Source organism: Selaginella moellendorffii, unplaced genomic scaffold, assembly GCF_000143415.4.
Source record: "Selaginella moellendorffii unplaced genomic scaffold, v1.0 SELMOscaffold_39, whole genome shotgun sequence".
Lineage (NCBI taxonomy): Eukaryota > Viridiplantae > Streptophyta > Lycopodiopsida > Selaginellales > Selaginellaceae > Selaginella > Selaginella moellendorffii.
The window spans coordinates 1,452,438-1,470,126 of NW_003314300.1; the positions used below are offsets into that span (position 1 = coordinate 1,452,438).

Genomic DNA, 17,689 nt, shown 5'->3' on the forward strand with positions numbered 1-17,689 from the left:
TTCCCAGGAGGAACCATCTCTTTCATCATCGAAGCTAACGGAGGACAACGATGGAGAAGAACAGGTAATCCACAGTATCGGGCTCTCGATTTGATTTAACTTTGATCGGTTCATAGACTGGATCCGAGTGTGAGGTGACCCAAAAGGACGACGAGGACGATCACAGCGACGAGGACGAAGACAATGGCGGGCGCGAGAGCTCGGACGTGGACGACGGTGGCAAGAACGACGACGACGAGGATGGCGGCGGCGGCGGCGGCGGCGATGGCGAGGAGGAAGCCGGAGGGGGCGACGATCCAAGCTACGAGGAAGAGGAAGGAGAAGAGGACGAGGAAGAAGAAGTGGAGGAGGACGATGGGGATGAGCCCTACGAGGAGGAGGAAGATGACGAGGAAGACGAAGAAGACGAGGAAGATAACAATGACGAAGACGAGGAGCCTCCCAAGAAGCGAAAGAAGTGAAACGGGCAAAAAGGAGTTTAGGGTTCTTCTTTTTAAGAGACAATTTGATTTTAGGGTTTCTTAGCGAATATTATCAAGAATATGCTTTTAAAAATTTTGCCCAAACCCTAAGTAAACTTTCTCTTTAGCAAGAAAAGTTGACATTTGACAACGTCTTGACAGCTTATTATTTAGGCCTCGTTTCACACTAAAAAATATGCTTAAGATTGGTAGGTGACGGCACTTTGACCGAAACCATTATCAACGGTGGCGATGCGTGGGAGGCCGACGGCCAGGATGCGCCCTTGGACAACACTATAAAAGCTTTCGGCTGGGGGGGCGAGCGAGAAGAATAATCCCGAGAGAGAGAGAGAGGAGATGGGCAGCCTAGAATCGCCAAGAACAGCGCACGGATGGGCCGCGCACGACGGCTCCGGCATTCTCTCGCCATACGAATTCCCTCTCAGGTTTTCTTCCTTCCATTTCCCTGTCGAGCGCGAGTGGATCGAATTGGCGAGATGAGAATTTCGTGCTCTTGCAGGGAAGTGGATCCCGATAACGTGGAGATTAAAGTACTCTACTGTGGAATCTGCCACACCGATCTCCACCAGCTCAAGAACGACTATGGAATGTCGCGATACCCAATGGTTGCCGGGTATGAAATCCTCTTTCTATCGAATTCCTTGCGAGAACTGATCGATCGATGGAATTGGGTTTGATTCCAGGCACGAAGTGGTGGGAACCGTGACGAAAGTCGGTGCCGGCGTGGAGAGATTCAAGGTGGGCGATTGCGTCGGCGTTGGATGCATCGTTGGTTCTTGCCAGGATTGCAATGCTTGCACCGGGGATATGGAGCAGTACTGCTCGAAAAAGCGATGGACCTACAACGATGTCTTCCCCGATGGCGAGCCAACTCAGGGTGGATTTGCCGATATCATGGTTGTCGATCAAAGGCAAGAAGATAATCCCTCCTTTTCCTTCCAAGTTCTTCCCAGGCTTTTCCAGCGAAAGAGTTCTCCAAGTTTCCTCCGACAAAGTTCTAAGTGACAAAGATTCGCTCGAAAGTCTTCCAAGTTCTTGGCACGTCGCCGCTGCCAAGTTTTCCCAAAAGTTCTTCATGTCGAGATCCATATTCTCGTCTCCACTTTCATCCCCTGTCTCTTTCACTGTTCTTGAGCTCCATAGCTTTTTCCTGCGAACTCTTCTCGTTCCTGACCAGGAGCCATCTTTTCTTTCCAGATTCGTGGTGACCATTCCAGAGGGACTGGCACTCGACGCCGCAGCTCCGCTTCTCTGTGCCGGGATCACGGTCTACAGCCCGATGAAGCACTTTGGAATGACCGAGCCTGGAAAGAAGTGTGGTATCCTCGGTCTCGGCGGTGTCGGGCATATGGGAGTCAAGTTCGCCAAGGCATTCGGCCTCCACGTTACGGTCATTAGCACTTCTCGCAGCAAAGAGAAGGAGGCCCGAGAAGTTCTGGGAGCGGACGACTTCTTGGTCAGCACTGATCCGGAGCAAATGGCAGTAAGTTTTCTCGTCTCGTCTGGCTCGAATTCTTTTCTTGTCTCTGCTGCTTCCCTGTCTTTGATGCTTACCTCTTTCTCTGGATGTTTGTATTTACGATCAGGCTGCTGCTCAATCCCTGGATTATATCCTCGACACCATTCCAGCTCCTCATCCGCTGGATATGTACTTGCCTCTGTTGGGAATGAATGGCAAGTTCATTCTCCTTGGAGTTGCTCCGGCACCTCTACAGTTCGTGGCTCCTAATATCCTCCTGGGTAAGAACGAGAGAAAAGTTTAAATGGTTTGAGAGAGACAAGAAACTTACTTGTGGCTTTTGTGTCCAGGACGACGTATGATCGCCGGGAGCTTTATCGGCAGCATGAAGGAGACGCAAGAGATGCTGGAGTTTAGCGCCGAGAAGAAGATCGAGTGTATGATCGAGACGGTAACTTTCGACTACATCAACGAGGCGATGAAGCGGCTGGAAAAGAACGACGTCAGATACCGATTCGTGATAGACGTAGAAAAGTCGAACAAGAGCGCGTGAAAACAGTCACACAAAGAATGAAAACAGAGATACACACACACACATACACACAGTTACCATGGACAAGGAAACAAGAGGGTGGTGTTTCAATTCAACGACGACCGAGTTATAGTATCTTACTGTACATCGATCGATCTGTTTGGAATAAATCCAAGAAACTAGTCTGGAATTCAAGGAATTAAAGAAAAAAAGAGTCAATATCCACAGGCTGGTGAGCGGCACACAAGCAGAGTCACAGGACGGGAAGGTGTGAAGACAACCCAACACTCTTTGTTGGAAAATGACAGCACGTCTCAGTCAAGCCACGAAAGCACGACTCCTCCAAACTAGACCTTAACCACGCAAAATGCAAAGATAATGAAAACTAGTTCGTACCTTGAGGACCCGTTCTGAAAGGCGATCATGCGCTCACGCTCGCTTCTGAGTGGAGCAAAGTGCGTTACACTAAAAGATTCAGGGCCCAGTGATGAAAGCTGAAAGGTATACCTTATTTATATTCGCAGTCGTGTGTCGTGTGTCGGTAGCTACACTCATTCTTTGGCCTTTTCACTGCTGTCTACGACCTCGTCTCTCTTGTTCTTCTTTATCTTGTGCAAGAACTTCTCGTCCCATGTCTCAAACTCGTTGTTTGTAGCTTCATGTTCGAAGTCTTCTGGCTTTTCCGCATGCTGCAAGTGACGAGCAAGATGTTGTTTAGGCAAGGCGAAGAGAATTTAGAACAAAAGAAGAAGCAGAAGACATTTTTGTGACTAGCTTCTGAAAAGTTCTTACGGCGGATTGCTCGGCGAGATTTTGTAGCCTCGAGAGAAGTCCAGTGCCCCGGTCCCGCAGCTCTTTTATTCTGGTTTTCTCAAACAGCATCCTTGTGATGTTCTCCTTTATTTGCGCTTCTTCCAAGCTTTGGTTGTTCACAGCAATCTCAAGCTGGAGCCCATGGAGAGAAAATATCAAGCTCTTTTGTCAAAAAAGAAAGGATAAAAACGACAGCCGACTGACCTGGACATGGAGTATACATGCGAGTACACTAGCTAAGGGTAACCAGCTATCATCTGTCGACAAAGACATCCCACTCCTGCATCGTTTTCAATCACAAGTCAGCGAAGTAAACTAAGGATAGGTTCTCACTTGAGGTAGGGAGCAAGATAAACTATCGAGAAGATGAGATATTTTCGTTTGCTTGTATCAAGCCACGCAAATACCCATGCCTAGTAACAAGACAGTTAAGTTCATAGTAAGAAAAGAAGAACTTCCTAAGTTCGATAAAGAAAAACAAAGAACGAACAAAAGAGATTACCAGCCAGTCGAACAAAGGAATGAAACTTATAATCCCCATTGCTGCGTAGCGAACGTCGTCTGGACCAAAAACACTGCCATCGGGCTTGGTTTGTCCACTTGGTAGAACCAAAGAGCTCAAAACACAAGCACCGATTGCCACTGCGTAGGGAGCGTCCTCTTGTAAAACAGCCTTCCATTGTGCCTTGTCTACGTTTTTCTTCCATGTAGAACTAGAAGAACGAACAAAGAAAAAGATCAAGCTCTTAGTCCTTAGAAATCGAAGAAAAATCCTACCTTAGATTGCTTAGATTGTGCAGAGGACGAGCTTGGATTCCTGTTCTAAGAGATTTAACTCCTCGCGCTGCGAAATATTGCTCTTATTTCAAGCGAAGCGATCGAACGATCGACGGAGGATTGCAAATGCGGCGAGAGAAATCTTGCTTACCCGATAGGTTAGAGCAGACGAGATGCCGCGATGGCGTCGCGAGGAAAGAGCTCGCCATCTCTCCCTCCTCGTCCTCCCGCGACCTAAAAAACAAAATCACTGTGCTCCACTGGTCGTGCGTTCGATACTCTTCCCCAGCAAATATTTCGAGTGAGTTTTAGGGTTTATGCCAATGGCGCCTAAGCAGAGAGGCGTGGCACTGGTGCGTTTGTCTGCAGAGGAAGAGAAGGCGCTCTCTCGGATCGTCGGTAATGTCGCCTCGAAATCAAGCTCCAGCGGCGGCGAGATCGTCGATAAGAAGCAGGCTGTGAAGAAGCTGAGGAAGATTTATGATAGTCTAGGGAATGAGGGATTCACTGCTGAGCAGATCGAGCTTGCTCTAGCCGCCATTCCGCTGGTAAGCTGAGAAAACTTTTCAATTTTTTCTGAAAATTTGTGACCTTTTCCAGAGCAACGTTACATTGGAGACCGCATTGGATTGGCTTTGTCTTAATATTCACCCGAATGAGCTGCCTCTAAAGTTTAGTACCGGATTCTCTGTAGATGATAAAGGTCGAGCCTTTCAAATTTTCTTTGCCTTGTCGAGCTAAATGCGTTTTCTCCAGGGGGTTCTATCCAGGTTTTGGCATCATCTCAAGGCGATTCAAGTAAATCCTCCGAAAGCATCAGAGAAAAGAGCGATTTTACAGATCTCTTGCAACTTAATGCGAAGGAGAAGCGAAAAACCTCAGAGAACGATGCTGACAAAGATTGGATACGGCAATATGTTGCTCAACAAGAGGAGGTACGTTAAGAGATCGTTTTTGTGAATGCGTTTAAGCTGTGACTTCAGGAGAAAGAAGACGACAGTCAGAGCGATCTTTCAGACTGGGAGGTACTTCTTGAGTGTTTTGCCTGTCTTTCTAATTGTTGAAAGAACAGGAGCGCGTGGATGGCAAGTTTTCCCGACATAGAGTAAGTGCTTTTTACGTGTAACAGCGTCTAATATATTTATCACGTAGAACGATCCACTTGATTCAGCAGAGAAAATTGCACTGGCATTTGTATCTGCAAAACAAGCTGCATCAGAAGCCAAGGCGAGAGGAGACAAGCAACGTCAGAGCGAGGCAGGGAAGACCATTAGAGATCTCAAGGAGAAAATGCTTTCACTTGGTATGAGGTTTTACGCACGAATACTGCTGACGATCTTCCTCTCAGGGCTAAATGAAGACGATTTAGTTTCTTCTGTGGAGGCTCGAACGGCTTCAAGTGATCAACCGATCGAGGATGAAGTGACTTCAGTTGGCCAACCGAGCGAGGATCAAGCGGCTGCAAGTGTTCAACCGAGCGAGGATCAAGTTGCTCCGATTGCTACTATTGATCAAGAAAGCTCGCTTGTGGACGCTGGCCGTGATTCTGAGAATAAGCAACAGCTGACGGAACATTCTGATGATAAAGCTGTGGAAGACGAGGAAAATCTAGGTGGAATGTTTGACGAAGAATCTGCGCAAGCTGTGAGCATTCCTCAGACGCTGCTCAAATTGCAAAAGAAAGAGGAGATCAAACCCTGGGGAATGAAAGACTCCCGTGGTGACAAAAGCAAACGTAAAAAGGTAAGAACATACGTTCTCCTTTTTTTACTCACGGTGTTTCTCTGTTAAAGGCAGTTAATGAACCACAGAAATTTCCACGAGCAATTCTTCAACAATATTGCCAGAAAAATGGATGGGAAGCTCCTAAGTTTGAAAAGCTTGCTGCTCAACAAGGTGCTTACAACTATGCGATAACGGTATTCCGTCCAAGAGTGGGACGTGGAAAACAAAAGAAAGGCGGCGGTCCAGTAACGTTTAGTTTTCCAGACGCGGATCTTTTCAGCACAGTTTCGGTTTGTTTTTCACTTCTTCTCAGTAGACCTGCAACTATTTATGGTGTTCGCTGTCTCGTTCAGGAGGCACAAGATGCTGTGGCCACTTGGAGCTTGTTTTCATTATTTCCCGAAGCACCTATCTACCTTGAGTTGGTAGAACCTTTTCGATCAATGTGGCTACGTTGGCATGAGCAAGGTGCAAGTTTCTTATGTCCTTCCATTTCCGTGAATTATATCTACGTTTTATGTGCAGGGAAAATGGCAACGGAAGGCAGCACTGAAACTAGAGATGATTTTATCAGCTCTCTTCTTGAGTCTGAAAGACCAAGAGTTTCTCCTGACGAGGCTGTACGTACTCCGGAGAGCACTTCAAAACCTTTCCAACCGCCTGTCATCGTTCGTGAGCGCAAGAGTTTCAGGCAGACAAGTAAGTCCATGTTACCAAGAGGATCTGGCTAACGCGCGAGTCCTTGCAGATCATGACGCTGTCAGCAGTCATCTGAAGCTCATTCAGGAAAGAAAATTGAAAGACAAAAAATATCAGGTACAGGTAGCTGTTTATGTGCCTCAATGAAATTGGTTCTGTGGTGAAAGGCAATGCTGTCTGCGCGTCATTCACTACCTATAGCGTCAGTTAAAGAAACAATTCTCCAACACTTGGTTACGAGCAATGTTCTCGTAGTGAGCGGTGAAACGGGAAGTGGGAAAACCACTCAGGTAATGACTTCAATTTGTAAGATAAAGAGTTTATGCCTTTTTGGTACAGGTGCCACAGTACATCTTGGATGATATGATCGCTGCTGGTCACGGTAGCTCATGTAAAATCATCTGCACACAACCTCGTCGAATTGCTGTAAGGTTTTGTGTTCTTGTTAAGCTATAGAGCTGATAAATGCGTTTGTGTTTGTTTACCAGGCTATTTCCGTTTCTGAACGAGTGGCAAGTGAGCGATGCGAGGCAGGACCCGGGGAAGCAGGAAGTACAGTGGGATATCAAGTTCGTCTGGATGCCTCATGGTAACTTTGTTTGATATGATTTCTGCTGGAACGACATGCCTTTCAGGACTGATGACACACGCCTTTTCTTTTGCACAACGGGTATATTGCTTCGGCGGCTTGCGGTAAGTCTGCGTCGTTCATGGGGAGTTTCTAACTCCGTTAAGAGTTCTAGAGTGACCCAGACCTTTGTGATGTTTCACACGTTGTTGTCGACGAGGTGCACGAACGGACGGTTTTGGTACGTGTCTTATGGAAGTTCCTCATTGTGATAGCTGTGTTTTGGTTTCAGGGTGATTTTTTAATCAGTCTGTTGCGAGACTTAGTGGCAAAGAGAAACGAGGACAAAATGAACCCACTTAAAGTGATCCTTATGTTAGTGTACACTGCGTCATTAGAGACATTAACATTCTTTTTTCTCTTGATGCAGGTCTGCGACACTGGATGCTGACAGATTTTCTCAGTACTTTGGAGGTTGTCCTGTGGTGGTTGCCACAGGGCGCACTTATCCTGTGCAGACCTTCTACTTGGAGGATATATACGAGCAACTGGAATATCGTCTCTCATCTGATAATCCAGCAGCATTGCAGAATTATTCATCACATGATAAGGTTCATAAAACAGTGTAAGCAGTGTTTGGCTAATCTTATTCTGCAGAGGGCCTCTCAAAATGTGGTTGACAAGAATAGAGGACGGCAAGATTTGGCCCGCATGGGATGGGGTGATGACCAGATACTTGAAAGCAGGCCGGTCAATCCCCTCTACGAAGAATCACTTTATCGCAAGTATTCCGAAAACACTCGGAAAAATCTGGTATGGTGTTTGTTCTCTCTATCTCTCTCTCTGATTTTACCTGCATTAGGCGAACGTCAATGAGGACGTGATTGATTATGAGCTTCTCGAAGATCTGATCATGCATATAAATGAGACGGGAGATCCTGGTGCCCTTTTAGTGTTTCTTCCGGTGAGTCCACCTGGTTTCTTACCGTCTCTAATTTATTCTTTGTTGTTTTGATGATAGGGAATGCCTGAAATACTTCAGTTACTTGATCGTTTAATGGTACTGAAAACATTCAGTGGTCCTGCAGCAGAGTGGCTTTTGCCGTTGCATTCCTCGGTTGCTCCAGCAGACCAGCGAAAAGTTTTTCAAGTGCCTCCACGTGGAATTCGCAAAGTAAGAAACCGTTTTGTCCTGCAAGTTACCGTGTCATTCTAACAATTGCATTGTAGATTGTACTGGCCACGAATATTGCAGAAACAAGTGTGACAATTGAAGACGTTGTTCACGTCATAGATTGTGGAAAGCACAAAGAAAATCGTTTTGAACCCCGACGGGTAATACCTGGCACCAGTGATAAGTCTCATACTGATATAGCATTTGTAGAGAATGTCGCGCATGATGGAGGCCTGGATATCACAAGCAAATGCGCGGCAGCGCAGAGGACGAGCCGGACGAGTGAAAGCTGGGAACTGCTACTGTTTCTACACAGAGAGTCGTTTCGATAAACTTATGCGTCCATTTCAGGTAATGCAATTTTTCTTTGACCCTCTGTTATTTGATGCGAGCACTTCAGCTGCCGGAGATGCTCCGTGTTCCTTTGGTGGAACTCTGTTTGCAAATCAAGCTTCTTTCTGTGGAAAACGTGGCTTCATTTCTTGAGAAGGTATGTGTCGTTCATTTACAGAACAACCTAATCTGGTGCCAACAGGCTTTGGATCCACCCAAGACTGAAGCTGTCGAAAGTGCACTGTCCATTCTTCGTGAGGTAGACGAATGTCTCATATTTTTAAGCATGTATTGATCTGATACGCAGGTTGGAGCGCTCACCGAAGAAGAATATCTTACTCCACTAGGCAGTCATTTAGCAGCACTCCCGGTAGACGTACACATTGGCAAGGTAGCAGCACTGTTACGTCGTTTCTCACTGAACTAACTTTACTTCCATGTAGATGTTGCTGTATGGCGCACTCCTTGGCTGTCTAAGTCCAGTTTTAACCATAGCTGCTTATTTGAGTCACAAGTCACCTTTCGTCGCCCCTCTTGGTCAGGTAATCCATTCCACAAATCATTTGTATGCCAGCTGACCCCCTCCACGCACAGAGAGATGCTGCTGAACGAGCTAAACACGCATTTGGTGACTCAGCAGCGGAGAAAAGTACTATCGCGTCTGGTAGACAGTCTGATCACCTGGTCATTGTAGCGGCTTATGAAAACTGGAGACGGCTGGTTACTCAGGTTTTAGCTTTCTAAATCTTCCTTTGTCTCATCAGACTTGCTTACAGGGAGGCGCAAGGGCTGCAAGACAGTTTTGTGATGCGAGCTTTTTAAGTATGCCCGTGCTAAACATGCTGAGGTAGCTCTAATCTTTTAAGAAAAATTGATAAACTACTGGCATCGTTTTGTGCAGGGAAATGCGACTGCAGTTTGCCAAGCTTCTGAAAGACATTGGCTTCATTTCCAAGGTTCCGGCTTTTCAAGTTTCTTATCATTGCAACTCGTTTTCTCAGGGCGATAACCGGGCTGCGGACATTGATAAGTGCCTGGACGAGATAAACCAGCCGTTCAACCAGAATGCTCAATCTGCATCAGTCATCAAGGTTCTAGTAGCACCATTTCTTTTTCCATAAGCTCTGGAAGTTTTTGGCAGGCTGTTCTTTGTGCGGGACTCTATCCCAATGTGGCAACGATGATGGAGGAAAGTGTCAAGGCGGGACACGCAAACGCCCTCAATCAACGCGCTGGCCTGGCGTCGGAAAAGAATCCGCGGTGGACCGATGGCCGCCGTGAAGTCTACGTTCATCCTTCCTCCATAAACTCTAAAGTGAAAGAGTTTCAGCACCCGTTCTTGGTGTTCCACGAAAAGGCAAGTCCCTCCCCTTTTTTTTGTCCAATTTCTCCGTGACAAGATCACGCATTGCTTCTTCATTGCAGGTGGAAACAAGTAGAGTTTATTTGCGAGACACAACTGTTCTCTCTCCCTTTGCGCTTCTCCTCTTTGGTGGCTCCATCAAAGTCCAACACCAGGTATTGCAGGGATGGAAATATTCGCATGTAATCTCTTACTGGGTTTAAATCACAGGTTGGATATGCGACTGTTGATGACTGGATGAAGATCGACGTTCCAGCGCGAACTGCTGTGCTCTTCAAAGAGCTGCGGTCTTCACTGGATTTGCTACTCAGCGAGCTGACCAAATCACCTCAGGAAAGAACCTTTTGATGCTTCTAGCTTTTTTCCACATTGTCCTTTTGATTCCTCTATCTTACGATCACTAGATCTCTTTCTTTGCAGGGATTGTCATCAGCTCGTGGAAAAGAAGTAGTAAACTCGGTGCTCAAACTTCTCGTTTTAGTGGAGCAGTGATCAGGTTTAATTATAACTAAACTCGAATTATAAACAAAAGGAACAAAGTTTAGACCCTCCTTTTACCAGGTAGTTCTGAGATAGAAATATTCGCATGTAAGGGTTTAAATCCTGAGCTCTATCTTTATCCAGTCATCCAGGAAAGAACCTTTTGATGCTTCTTCTCCACAATCTTTTTTGGTTCCTCGACCATATCAATTAGCAGAATTGATTAATTAATTAATTACAGCTTAAATTTAAGATATTTTCTTAATTAGAGCCAGTTTGTATTCCCTTGTTTTTTTTAATCCTCCACCATGATTCCAGAATCGTCCGGACTATCTATGGCCCTTTTTTGGGCATACACAGTAACAATTATGCACTAATTTACATACCACTTTATTGAATAAAGTTTAATAGTATTACTCATATGAAATTTTTGATTATTATAATAATAATGGGAGAATAAAGTTCACTCCGCAATGTGTGGATAGGCTCTCCATCCTTCCAAATCGTCTGTGATATCAACATGTATATTTGCTGCAAGTGGTATGGGACCTCTAGGAAATGCTTTACTTTAGAAAGAGATTCCATCTTGTAGGGTTATATATTGTCAGGGACCTCCACATTTTCTCTGTCAATCGATTGAACCAATATAAAGACCAGACCATGGCGAAGCAATTCACAAACGATTCTCCAACAGCCGACCTCATTTTTAAACATGGCTCTCTTCCTTCCTTCCTACATTGAGATCTACAACAACACGTCAGATGTCTACATGGTCCAAGTGGAGGAAGACAAAATTTTCTTCAAATATGCCAAGTGGGTAGTAACAGCCTTTGCTGTGATCTCCACCATAGTTGCCACTGCTGGAGCAGCATCTCCTTTGGTAGCCGTTCTAGTAGCAAATGGAGTTGTAGAAGTGGTTGGGCTCTCCACTGCAGCACTCCTTGCAATTACTTCAGCAGCTGCAACCATTTCTGGGATTTCATATGCTAGTACTGCAGCTGGTTGGGCATTGAGCACTGTCATCTTCTTCCAGGACAAGTTAAGAGATGAAGGCTACGTTAAGATTTTTCCAGGTATATTCTATTCCTTGCAATCAATCTAAGTACCTCACAAATGGACATTATTTTAGGTGAAAAACATAAGTTCCAGGTGATTGGGAATGGACCATTTGGCTGGAGGCAAGCCAGTTGTCGCAGGATCCGTGTCAACCCTTATAACAAAGAAGAGGTGGTCATGGACACAGTTTATATGAGGCCAATCTTTTCAGGGGCTTTGCCATTCACTACCCGTGAGCATAACATCCAATACTGGATTGATAAATGGGGGCACGAAGACTATACTGTAATGCGTTTAAGCCAGGAGAGTCGTAAAGCTATTTGATCGCCTGTGACCTCAGATGAAGAGTACTATTACTAGTATATTATTTATTATTTAGTAGTAACAGATAGAACATAACACTCACCGGCACGGCAGGAAGATCGACCCCACGCCCAGCCCAAGGGAAGAGGACAGTTGCATACTTGAATCATGCTCATGGGAGGTTGTGTAAGACCATTGTAAATAATATATGAATGAATGAAGTAAGGGCAATATTCATTCATTAGCTGTTTACACGGTCTTCCAAAGAGCATGAAACTTCTCTCTTCATGATATGTTTGTGCCCAAGCTCCACTCCCCATAAATCCAGAGCGAGAAGCAACTCCATTGCCACTTAATGGAAACTATTGTGGTGGAGCTGACACACAAGTCGCCCACATTCTTGCGAAGAAGCAGTCGTGGCCGCAAGACTCTATAGCATCATCGAGCAGGATCAATGCCAAGGCCAATCCGAGTGAACATATCGTAATCAACGGCACTGCCATCCTCTACTTCTTGACCATCACGAGCCGCACGAGCTCCTTTGCCACGTGGAGGCCCGCCGAGCCCAAAAAATTTACAGTATGAAGACGTGAACAAAAAAAATCCTAGAGCTCTCGGAGGTGAGCCTGGCTCACCCCTCACTTGGAGCACAATGCCAGCATTCGCATTTCTGGGACAACAAGATCACAGCGCGAAGCACAACAGCGCCACTGCTCGAACACAAATCTGGTGCCAATCTCAGGAGATTTCAGATCGCCGCAGCTTCAAAGGCTTCAAGAACAATGGAGTCTTCTCCCAATTCAGTCCCGCCTGGCTGTGTAGGGATCAATCCTATAGCTGAGCGCCGCAGCGAAACCAGCTGCAGCTCGCGGATTTGTTTTCATGTTTCCTTTGGTGCAGGTGATCTTGGATGATATGATCGCTGCCGGTCAAGGTAGCTCATGTAAGATCGTCTGCACACAACCTCGTCGAATTGCTGTAAGGTTTTGGGTTCTTGTTAATCTACAGAACTCATAAATGCGTTCTTTTACGGGGAAGCAGATATCAAGTTCGTTTGGATGCTTCATGGTAACTTTGTTTGATATGAATTGGCCTGGAACGACATCCCTTTCAGGACTGATGACACACACTTTTTCTTCTGGCATATTGCTTCGGAGGCTTGCGGTACGTTTGCGTCGTTCATGGGGAATTCCTAAGCTTTCTTAGAGTGACCCAGGTTGTTACGAACGGACGGTTTTGGTACGTGGATGTTCCTCATTGTTAAACCTGTGTGGGGTGATTTTTTAATCAGTCTGTTGCGAGACTTAGTGGCAAAGAGAAACAAGGACAAAATGAACCCACTTAAAAGTGATTCTTATGTTAGAGACATTTTCTAGTCCTGTGGTGGCTGCCACGGGCCGCACTTATCCTCTGCAGACCTTCTATTTGTCATCTAGCAGCATTGCAAAATTATTCATCACATGATAAGGTTCATAAAAACAATGTAAGCAGTGTTTGGCTAATCTTATTCTGCAGAGGGCCTCTCAAAATGTGTGACAAGAATAGAGGACGGCAAGATTGGGATGGGGTGATGAACAGATCAGTCAATCCTCTCTATAAAGAATCACTTTATCGCAACTATTCTGAAAACACTCGGAAAAGTCTGGTATGGTGTTATCTCTCTCTCTCTGATTTTATCTGCATTAGGTCTAAAATTTCCTTTTCAAGATGCTTAGCACTGGGCATGTGGGTATTTTCTTTGTGCTTTCGACAATCTACTTGTTTCTGCAATTGTTTGTGGCCAATAATCTAGAATGACAGATGGTAACTTGCAGAACTGAAAGCCAATCACCATTGAGTGTTTTGGGTACCATTAAACGATCGAATAACTGAAGTATTTTAGGCATTCCCTATCATCAAAACAGCAAAGAATGGTAAGAAACCAGGTGGACTTACCGGAAGAAACACTAAAAGGGCACCAGGATATCCCGTCTCATTTGTATGCATTATCAGATATTTGAGAAGCTCATGGATATCACAAACAAATGTGCGGCAGCGCAGAGGACGAGCCGGACGAGTGAAAGTTGGGAACTGCTACTGTTTGTACACAGAGAATCGTTTCAATGAACTCATGTGTTCATTTCAGGTGATGGAGTTTTTCTTTGACTCTGTTCTTTGATTCGAGTACTTCAGCTGCCGGAGATGCTCCGTGCTCCTTTGGTAGAACTCTGTTTGCAAATCAAGCTTCTTTCTGGTGGAGAACTTGAGAAGGTATGCGTCGTTGCTTTCACAGAAGAATCTTATGTAATGTCACAACAGGCGTTGGATCCATGCAAGACCGAAGCTGTGGAGAGTGCACTGTCCATTCTTCGCGAGGTACACAAATCTCTCATACTTTTAAGCATGTATGGAGCGCTCACACAAGAAGAATATCTAGATATTCTTCTTCCGTGAGCATCTACATGGAAGTAACGTTATTTTCCATTAGGCAGTCATTTAGCAGCACTCCCAATGGACATACACATTGGCAAGCTAGCAACACTGCTAAACCGGTTGTTTCTCATTGAACTAACCTTACTTCCATGTAGATGATGATGTATGGTGCACGGCTCATTTCTCAGGGTTTAGCGTTCTACGTCTCCTCTTGCAGGGAGGAGCAAGGGCTGCAAGACAGTTTTGTGATGCGAGCTTTTTAAGTATGCCCGTGCTCAACTAGCTCGAATCGTTTAAGGAAAATTGATAAACTGGCATCGAAATGCGACTGTAGTTTGCCAAGCTTCTCAGAGACATTGGCTTCATTTCCAAGGTTCCAGCTTTCAACCTTTCTTTGCTTGCTTTCCAGCTTTCATGTCATGCCTAGACCTTGAGGTCACTGCTGTTAGCATGTTGGGCCAAGGACGAGCTTCTAATAGCACCATTTTCCTTCCATAAGCTCTAAATTTCTGGCAGGCTAACATTCTTCTGTGTGGCAACGATGATGGAGAAGAGTGTCACCAACGCCCTGAATCAACGGTGTGGCCTCGGAAAAGAATCCGCCAGAGTGAAAGAGTTTCAGCATTTCCTCGAAAAGGTAAAGTCCCTCTCCTTTTTCTCTGTGACAAGATCATGCATTGCTCCTCCATCGCAGGTGGAAAGAAGGTCGGTCTATTTGCGAGACCTCTCTCTTTGGGCTTCTCCTTTTCGGTTGCTCCATCAGGCTGTCTCTCTCCCAGTGTAACAATCATTGATATTGGATGGAGCAAGTGAGGAGGAAGAAACACTATGGATGAAATGCAATAAAGTGATGATCACACAACAAGCCTTTTCCTGGTGTGATTTTACCAGCAAGACATTACATGGATAAAATAGTGGTCTGAAGTTACACATTTAGGGCCTATGAATTCTACGTCCGATCATTGAGAGGAGCAAGAGATTGCACGAACTATTGCGGATTATCAAATCTCCCCACATAGCCCGCCATAGCCACACGAAATTTGTGATGAAATTGGAAGGGCAGGCAAAAGAAAAGAACGTTTCGAATCACGATTGAAAGTATGTTCATCTTTCGGGAACATGCCTTAAATTGCTTGGAAGAACTTGAAGGATTGGACTGCTCCCGGCGGTGCCTGGCTTCCCGTTCAGCCAGACTTGTGGGAGGGAATCAAGGGCGCTGAGGAGAAGCAGGAGGCCAAGGGGTGGTGGAGTGGGCATGGATTCGAGGACGGAGGGAGTTTTATAAGATCTGTAAGTTTCTGGCAGGCTGTTCTTTGCGGGATTCTATCCCAATGATGGAGGAAAGTGTCAAGGCGGGACATGCCAACAGGCGTCGAAAAAGAATCTGCAGTGGATCGATGCAGATTAAGTTCTGGGTTTACGTCAAGAGATAGACTCAAAGACTTGCAGAGATCACACATTGTTTCTTTATTGAGGTGGAGGTTTATTTGCGAGACACAACTGTTCTCTCGCTTTGCACTTCTCTTCGGAGAGTCCAACACCAGGTATCAAGCTGAGATAGCATCTCTCCCATATTTTTCTTTTGATTCCTCTCTTTGCCTCTAACTAGATCTCTTCTTTAAAAGAATTTTGTGGAAAAAAGTAAACTCGTTTATTTAATAAGAAAATGTAAGATATTTTCTTTTACTTATCATTCATGCACTAAAAAGATTGAGGCTAAAAAATTATAAATGAACAAACTTGTCTTTTGAGCGTTTATATAGTTATTATCCATTACTAGAAAGTTAATATTACAGTTATTTTGAAATAATAATAGTAAAACTAAATGTGTAATAAAAGTCAAACTTTTAAAAAGTTAAAAATTTAGAAATAAAATATGTTATTATAGTAATGTGTGACGTACTATGGCTATGATGTTGTATACTATTATTAGTGTGTGGGATTTTAGTAGTCAATCTGATTGGTTTTAATTCAAATCACTCGCTTCTATATAATCAAATATGCAGATTTTTATATTTTATGCATTCACATTGGTGGAAATGAAAGGTAGTTCTGATTATCCTTGAAAAGTGCTTGGATTTATGTTTTTGGTTTAGATATAACTTTTGCATCATTTAAATCTTTATTCTTTAAATAATTTTTCATTTTCTTCTCTTTTTTTTTACTTCTTATCATTTATTTTCATGGTAGAGTAATAGGTTCCTCCTCTTTTGATTCTAGAACATCAATTCATGCAATTTCTTAATGCTATAAAATTACAATTAAACAATCAAACTCAAATGATAGTGGCATTTATGGTGTGTGACGTAGCTCCTCCTACTTTTGTTACCAATCCTTGTATTTGGCTAGAATTGTTTTATTAGAATCCTTGGGATGATATATACCATAAATTTGATCATTTTACAATGATTACTACCTATCATTTTTAAAATGATATATAGTGTTTGCATGAGTTTCCCACATATCCCTAAAAAATAGCATTGTAGTGGTACAATAATTTGAGCATAGCAATTCATATGGATTGGAGCCTTTTTCTAGACATTTTTAAGTGTACATTTGGATATATTGATGATTACAATAATGCCTCTAACAATCGTATTATTTTTGTCAAAAATTATTTGAGTTAATAATGCAATTTGATGTTCACTTCCAAGAGCCTTTTACTTCATGTGGAGTTATATATATTAGAGTACATCAAATTAAAATTTATATGATCAATGCTTCATTAAGATCTTGTAAGACTCATACATGCACTAGCTCTAACCACCTTTAATGATGTTTTTTTATTGGCACAATGGTATAAGGTATCACTATGTATTTTAACTCTATTTCTTGTGGGAAATGATCTTATTTCAATGGAAGTTGACATTACTACTGCCCATGTTCAAGGACAAGGCTAAGGACTTAGTTTTGGTTGTGATGTTCATTATTGAGTGTGTGATGAGGTTAGTTATATGTACCAATATAATTGATGTTTTCCAAGTTGGCATCCTCCATTTCATAGATAAATTCATTACTATCAACAATGTCTTATTAGTGTTGTTGTAATAAAAGGTCTTGATATAAAGATTTTTCCAAAAACCAAGAGTAACATAAATAGTGGAAGAAAAGTGTAGCACACTCTATCTCTCTTCCCTTAAGCCAACTGGAAAAGGGGCAATTGCTTCATAAAAAAGCCCTTAGTGGCTATTTTATCCCCATTTATCCCCCAAGGTTCCAAAGATCCACGGTGACAGTATTTCCAAATCTCATCCCATAATCACATGCATTACACTCACCCCCCCTTTAAAGATGTCAATGTCTTCATTGACAATTGACTAACAACCCCTACTAAGCTAAGGGGAACCAACACTTCCATTTCCACACTAAATCTATGAATCCTTCCATTATATAGATTAGCTATTCCATATGAGGCAACTAGTCATCCACCCATACCGCAGTCCCACAGTGGATACCTTCATTTGGGATGCCCCACAAGAGGAAGGACGTATACATGGATGCCCAATACGTATG

The 17,689-nt window shown here is 43.9% G+C and overlaps 4 protein-coding genes across 7 annotated transcripts; 3 read left to right on the top strand and 1 right to left on the bottom strand.

Annotated features, from left to right (window-relative positions):
- Positions 1-765: 765 nt before the first annotated feature.
- Positions 766-2,663, top strand: LOC9659600 (probable cinnamyl alcohol dehydrogenase 7/8). Its single transcript, XM_002978930.2, has 6 exons — positions 766-907; positions 982-1,095; positions 1,166-1,393; positions 1,680-1,965; positions 2,069-2,222; positions 2,292-2,663. Exons 1-6 carry the CDS (start codon positions 819-821, stop codon positions 2,492-2,494), a joined length of 1,074 nt encoding a protein of 357 aa, XP_002978976.1. The 5' UTR covers positions 766-818; the 3' UTR covers positions 2,495-2,663.
- Positions 2,664-2,776: 113 nt separating this feature from the next.
- Positions 2,777-4,308, bottom strand: LOC9659601. 2 transcript variants are annotated; one of them, XM_024684043.1, is made up of 8 exons: positions 4,215-4,308; positions 4,064-4,130; positions 3,789-3,999; positions 3,620-3,699; positions 3,491-3,566; positions 3,266-3,418; positions 2,981-3,162; positions 2,777-2,914 (listed from the first exon to the last, which is right to left on the bottom strand). In XM_024684043.1, exons 1-7 carry the CDS (start codon positions 4,270-4,272, stop codon positions 3,025-3,027), a joined length of 783 nt encoding a protein of 260 aa, XP_024539811.1. In that variant the 5' UTR covers positions 4,273-4,308; the 3' UTR covers positions 2,777-2,914; positions 2,981-3,024. The 2 variants fall into 2 exon arrangements, with proteins under 2 accessions (XP_024539811.1, XP_002979096.2); XM_002979050.2 differs by lacking the exon at positions 2,777-2,914 and having other exon boundaries at positions 2,962-3,162.
- Positions 4,309-4,355: 47 nt separating this feature from the next.
- On the top strand, positions 4,356-10,641 carry LOC9660132 (DExH-box ATP-dependent RNA helicase DExH7, chloroplastic). 3 transcript variants are annotated; one of them, XM_024684038.1, is made up of 35 exons: positions 4,356-4,611; positions 4,664-4,766; positions 4,820-4,998; positions 5,047-5,088; positions 5,136-5,168; positions 5,216-5,366; positions 5,412-5,806; positions 5,857-6,078; positions 6,142-6,256; positions 6,314-6,487; positions 6,537-6,604; positions 6,655-6,777; positions 6,827-6,913; positions 6,976-7,076; positions 7,123-7,180; positions 7,231-7,296; positions 7,348-7,430; positions 7,486-7,666; positions 7,713-7,868; positions 7,918-8,019; positions 8,077-8,229; positions 8,286-8,390; positions 8,440-8,580; positions 8,630-8,719; positions 8,765-8,821; positions 8,870-8,953; positions 9,006-9,104; positions 9,157-9,291; positions 9,339-9,409; positions 9,464-9,518; positions 9,564-9,653; positions 9,704-9,919; positions 9,988-10,080; positions 10,136-10,258; positions 10,346-10,641. In XM_024684038.1, the coding sequence occupies exons 1-35, from the start codon at positions 4,381-4,383 to the stop codon at positions 10,415-10,417; spliced, it is 4,254 nt and encodes a 1,417-aa protein (XP_024539806.1). In that variant the 5' UTR covers positions 4,356-4,380; the 3' UTR covers positions 10,418-10,641. The 3 variants fall into 3 exon arrangements, with proteins under 3 accessions (XP_024539806.1, XP_024539805.1, XP_024539807.1); XM_024684037.1 differs by having other exon boundaries at positions 9,464-9,653; XM_024684039.1 differs by lacking the exon at positions 4,356-4,611 and having other exon boundaries at positions 4,685-4,766; positions 4,834-4,998; positions 9,464-9,653.
- A 528-nt stretch (positions 10,642-11,169) lies between these two features.
- Positions 11,170-11,883, top strand: LOC9659602. Its single transcript, XM_024684046.1, has 2 exons — positions 11,170-11,478; positions 11,535-11,883. The coding sequence occupies exons 1-2, from the start codon at positions 11,175-11,177 to the stop codon at positions 11,783-11,785; spliced, it is 555 nt and encodes a 184-aa protein (XP_024539814.1). The 5' UTR covers positions 11,170-11,174; the 3' UTR covers positions 11,786-11,883.
- The last annotated feature ends 5,806 nt before the right edge of the window (positions 11,884-17,689 follow it).